The sequence below is a fragment of the Habropoda laboriosa genome, unplaced genomic scaffold (assembly GCF_001263275.1).
Source record: "Habropoda laboriosa isolate 0110345459 unplaced genomic scaffold, ASM126327v1 scaffold9, whole genome shotgun sequence".
Lineage (NCBI taxonomy): Eukaryota > Metazoa > Arthropoda > Insecta > Hymenoptera > Apidae > Habropoda > Habropoda laboriosa.
The window spans coordinates 124394-130444 of NW_017100191.1; the positions used below are offsets into that span (position 1 = coordinate 124394).

General features: G+C 42.9%; 1 protein-coding gene across 1 annotated transcript in view; it reads left to right on the forward strand.

Moving 5' to 3' along the window:
* The window catches only part of LOC108580219, an 8921-nt gene extending 6961 nt beyond the window's left edge, over positions 1-1960 (forward strand). Inside the window, exon 4 of the mRNA XM_017943929.1 lies at positions 1852-1960. Within this exon, the coding sequence (XP_017799418.1) occupies positions 1852-1960 (109 nt within the window). The remainder of the gene's footprint in view (positions 1-1851) is intronic.
* The last annotated feature ends 4091 nt before the right edge of the window (positions 1961-6051 follow it).

The following is a 6051-nucleotide window of genomic DNA, read 5'->3' on the forward strand; positions in this document are numbered from 1 at the left end:
ACACGTTGAATTTATTCATGACATCCGGTGTGACGCTTAACGTCGTCGCGCGTCGGCGAAAAGTTCGAAAGCACGTCGAGGCCATTGCGCGGAATTCTCTTCGACAACTTTTCTCGCGCCGTTTTGATAATCATTATGAAGTTTCGCATCTTAGAGGGAAGAAACCTCCAACTATTTATCGAACGTCGAAGACGAACGCCTGAAGACTCTGTTCTTTGATGTTCAAGAAAGAAGCTCGAAGACGTTGTGGCAACTTTGTTTAAACACGACGAAGACTCTCGCTCTGGCGGATTATCGTCAGAAAAACTGTTAGTCACATTTGGCTGTCAGACTGAGGTGTCGAACGCCCATGGACCTGCCATAAACCCTCTTTAAAAACACAACCACGACACGATAAGTCATGTTCGTTCATTTCAAGTAAGATTCAACCTAGATAAGAGACAAATCAAGTCAGTGCATGCAGGTTGAGTTATTCACGTTTAGTAAAGATGCAAGACTCACAGGAGAGTCAAGTCACAAGTTAAGTCAGTACATTCAAGTCAAGGTATTCACATTCAGTAAAGATACAGGACTTGCCTGAGAGGCGTGTAGTAGGCCAGCCAATCATATTTCAAGTAAGACTCAACTAAGTCAAGTCATGAGTCAAGTCACAAGTCAAGTCAAGTTATTCATATTCAGAAAAGATACAAGACTCGCCTGAGAATCAAGAAGTAAACCAGCCAATCATATTTCAAGTAAGACTCAACCAAGAGTCAAGTCATGAGTCAAGTCACAAGTCAAGTCAAGTTATTCATATTCAGATATACAAGACTAGCCCGAGTATCAAGTAGAAGACCAGTCAATCACATTTTAAGTAAAATTCAGCCGAGAGTGAAGTTATGAGTCAAGTCACAAGTCAAGTCAAATTATTCACATTCAGTAAGGATACAAGACTCGCCTGAGAATCAAGTGGTAGACCAGCCAATCATATTTCATGTAAGACTCAACCGACAATCAAGTCATGAGTCAAGTCATAAGTCAAGTCAAGCTATTGACATGCAATAAAGATACAAGACTCGCCTGAAAGACGTGTAGTAGGTCAGTCAATCACACTTCAAGTAAGACTCAATCGAAAGTCAAGTCACAATTCAAGTCAGTACATTCTAGTCAAATTATTCACATTCAGTACAGATACAAGACTCGCTCGAAAATCAAGTAGTAGACTAGTCAATCACATTTTACATAAGACTCAACCATAGTCAAAGTCATACAGTCAAGTCACATCGAAGTAAATTCAATAAAGATATAAGACTCGCCTGAGAGTCAAGTATCAGATTCAATCACATTCAGTAAGGGTACAAGACACGTCCGAGCGTCAAGTACAAAATCACATTCAACCAAGGCTCAAGTATTGACTTGATTATCAACCAAGCTTGTGTGATTAAATTACCAATTGGTGATTACGAGCCTCGCAATCCCGCCAAATTCTCTCGAAAGAATTGCGATGTGTGGGACGCAACGGAACGTCTTCTTTTGATAATTACTCCATTGAACTTGCGCGAAACGTTCGAACTCTCGGGATATTTTTAGAGAAATTTCGATTGGTTTTCGAATTTTATGAAAGCAGGTCAATCGGTAAAAAAGAGCGATACAGAAAACTTCGCGAATTCGAGCACGTTCGAATTTAGGTTCACGGTAAATTTCCTCCTCGAACCGACTCTTCTTTCCGCCAGCGAAGATTCGACTTCCCTTCCCGAAGTTTCCGCTCGCAATTACGCGAATGCTTCGCGGAATATTTACCCGACAGGAGATACTCGCTTCTCTAATAATTACTTCCCTTGATCATTTTAGCGAAATTTCGCTCTGTTTCAGATTACCAGAGAAGTCCGACGACACTGATCCAATGACCGAGTACGAGCGAGCGTATTTCTTGAAAGAGAATTGTAACGAAGCTGAGCTAAGATGTCCGGACGTGTTCTGAGAGAGAGAGAGAGAGAGTGGGAATCCTTCTTAATTTACCGAATAACCATACCGTGCTATGAGGTGCTCTGGGACGACGCGACATCCCTTGAAGAAACTCTAGTGCCGTTTATACTACTTGCCTGATTTACTGGCTGTTAGGCCAAACGAGACACTCCTTTGCTTATCAACAATGAGAGTTCTTTTTTGTGAATTTTTATAACATTTTTTCCTTGCCCTTTTTTCTAAGTACAGTGACACTTTCCTGCCAATATATTTCTTATCATTTTTAACAAACCGCATCGATTGATTTATTAGAATGATAATTGTGAAAATTGGAATATTGTGAAATGGAAAATAGTAAATTCTGTGTTCAGTTTATGAAAGGAAAACATTGTACGAGGGTGAATTAATAAATAAGTTACATCCTCCCTCAGCTACGTTCATTCATTCAGCGACATTCAGCTACTACTTTCTAACATAGTCACCGAGTATCTGTAAACACTTGTCGCAACGTGGAACCAATTTTCGAATTCCGTTCTCGAAAAATTTGCGTCTCATTTCCGGTAACCATTTCAAGGTTGTTTCCTACACTCCGTCGTTCTTGCTGAAATCCTTCCCAGTCGTGTCTTCTTTTATTTGGCCAAACACATGAAAATCACACGATGAGAGGTCCGGACTACAAGATATTGTAGGAAGCGGAATGCAGAACGCAATTAGAGATTAGCAAAATATAGTTAGGATAAACAACACTGATAACGCTTTGTCGCTTCGTAGGAAAATGGACCCCTCTCGTTACTGTTTTCCCTATTTATAATGTCTTCGCGACCCGCATTCGCACAAACACACTCGCTCTTGTTTAATAACAACGAACGCGTTCGAGCTTAAACAGTTTCGTGTCGCGAGTCGAGCATCGTACAGTAACTATCTGTTTAGTATAGGTAGACCTTGATTTTTTCTTTTTTTTTTTCCTTCGCGTCTTGTCGAGCTCCTATCATTGTATACTGACGTGTCTTCCTTCAGTACAAAATAAGGAACAGTTTTATAATTGAAATAGCACATTTTAATTTATTGCCTAAATCCGATATATATGTTCTCATTGTTCCCATTGAAATTTAGGCAACAGTTTCTCTGTTACAGTCGCAGAATCTGTTTGAACATTGTCGCAGAGGAGGATCACTTTTCCACCGAGTTTTTCGGGTCACTTCTTTTTACACGTCTGTTCGTGGACGTTGTTAACGCAGCTTCCCGCGCTTCTTGTTGGTTGGAAGGTCGGGTTGGCGTTGGTAATTATTGCACGTGTATGTGCCAACTACTTATTGTCGCGATGGTGATCGCACTTTATTTATAATGTCGATTGTTGCGGAATGGACCGCACTGGTGTTTTAAAAATATCGAATATCGCGTGGTAGTGCGCTCAAAGTGTGTCGATTGTTTCTATGTATACCTTAGAATCTCTGGAATGTCGTGAATTGGCTGTATATGTATGATTTCGTCAAAATGGGGAGTTAACCGTGTTGGCAAATCATGGGCATTTCACCCCCTAAAGCCGCCCTCCTAGGCCCTCGTGCACTCCCCCGTGGTCCGCAGAGTAGAGCGTAGGCACAGGGAGAGACGGTCCCAAACGGGGGTGTCAGCCCCGCGTGGCGATCTTGCCGAAACGTCGACTTTACGGGTTTATGGCATGTTTACCGTTACTGAGCGCACACTCCCCCGTGGTCCGCAGAGTAGAGCGTAGGCAGAGGGAGAGACGGTCCCAAACGGGGGTGTCAGCCGCGCGTGGCGATCTTGCCGAAACGTCGACTTTACGGGTTTATGGCATGTTTACCGTTACTGAGCGCGCAGAGGCAAGTACGGGCTTACCATGTGGCCCGCAGAAGTGGAGAATTTCCGCGGCCATCAGGTAATAAACCGAGTTTGCCCTCTGGCTCGAATAGGCTATTGTTATCAAAAAACTTGTGGAAAAACTTCTCAAAAGTAACGTTGCCTGGAATCCGTGCCGTAAACCCCTGTTGGTTAAACAGACGTTTCAACGTTTAACAATAAGTAAAAGCATTAATTGTTCTCCACCTAAGCATAAATTCAGAATTCTACCATCTGAATTGAAAATAACGGAGGGGTGTAACTTATTTATCGACTCACTGTTCGCCTAGATTGGAAATGTGTATCGAGAAATTTTTGCAACGATCGAACACGATACAGGTACCGATAACAAGACAGCGGCAGGTAGCAGTATCTGTTGAGTAAACGTTATCCACGGATTCATTAGCATTGCAATAACATGGAGCAATAATAGAGCATCAGATCCTGAAGCTCGCATCCTTGCAGGGATCGCGGGCTGACGCACGGTCTCGCTATTTTGTTTGTATGCACGCGTGCATCCTCGCGTTCGGCAGCGAGACCCTAATTTGCGCGTGCACACAAACCGCCCGTAGTGCAATTCTCCCTTTGAGAATGTCAGCCGGGGCTTACACATGTCATTAACGCCAGTTCGATTCCCAAATCGAGATCCGAAACGACGTCTTGTTCCGACGTACTGAATTGATTTGCCCGAGAACTCCGTGCCCTCTGTACCTCGAAATTATCATAGATTCCGATGGAAATTTCTCAAGCACGGGAAATGATTAAATTACGAAGAGTCACCGTAGAGAAAATGGACGAAAATTCGCCACTTCTCTGTTTGAAAAACACATTGTGTTCCGTTGAAGAAACATGTTCCTTCGGTAACCTATGTATTATGAGTGATTTCTTGTTCCCCAGCTTTTGCAGGAATTTTAAACTGACATTCCAAACCGGCGAGGAAGAATTCGCGAGGAGAAAAGGCCGATCTTCGTCGCGCTTGTGTGTGTTCAGGCTGTCCTTAAATTTCGTAAATCTCGCGAAATATATTCAACGACGACGTCTGCGCATTATCCGACCATTGCTCCATAGCTTCTTCTATTCGCGAGGTAATTTCACTTTGTGCCTGCCTCCTCTTTCTTCTCTTTATCGTCTTTTTCTTTCTCTTTCTCTTCTTCTTCGTTCTTTCTGTTCATACGCTTTTCTTTTCGTCTAACCAGAGTGTCCCTCGAGGAGTGATTTATCTAACGTCCGCGACGAACCGATTTCACCGGTCAGGCCGATGGCCCTTGATTAAACGGGTCGCTGCATTTTAAACGAGACTCCCCGGGAATCCCCGAAATTACAGCCAGTCGATACTTTTCTCGAATAAATGAATGCTTGATGGTTAGGCCGGGCCAGAGTGTTTCGCGCTGCGCTGATAATTATGACTGAATATTTTACGCGTTACTCGTCTGGCCATTTTTAACCAAACAGAAATAACTCGGAGAAGGTTCCATTATAACTGCTTGAATTTTGAATAATAAAGTGTTACGTGAAAAAACATCACTCCACTGAAATTGAACATTCTTATTCAAAATAATTTGCATAATATCCGATATATGTTTGCCAGCGTGCTACAATTTCCTTACGCAAAAAGGATTCGGGAAACGGGAGGATATTGAAAACGCCTTTCAGTAGTTTCTTTCTCTTAGAGATTCGAATTTTTATGTACACGAAATTAATACGCGGCTTTTGTAATACCTTGGCAAAAATGTTTAATTTCAGCGGTGTTATGATTTTTTTCAAAATGCGCGGGAACTTTCACCCATTAATGGTCCAGATTTTGTAACAATTCCGACCACCAACGAACTCTCAAAGAAATTGATGAAATCGTTAAAGTAACAGTCACCATTGACGATTTCTATTTCGTACCATTCTCGATAAATGAAGTTTCTAGAAGAATTTCCGAATCGTCGAAACCGCAGCCAACGAGGATAACCCAGCGTTTAATTTTAACCAGCGAAACTTCCACGAAACTTCTGAACCGACCAGAGGCCAAGATCTCAGATCACGTAACAAGGGGCCTAACAGGAAGTACAAACACGCGTGGCGTCCCTCTTCCACCATCCAGCCAGCTAACCGTGCCAGTATTCTCGCGACGCGTACGACGTAACCGCGAAAGATGTTGCTGCCTTTCCAGAAAAACTTTGCCGGTGTCTTCTTCCTCCCAGGAGACATCTGAGTCTCGTCGACCTCCGCGAAACGGCTGATTTCAGCCGGTAATTCCGCGAA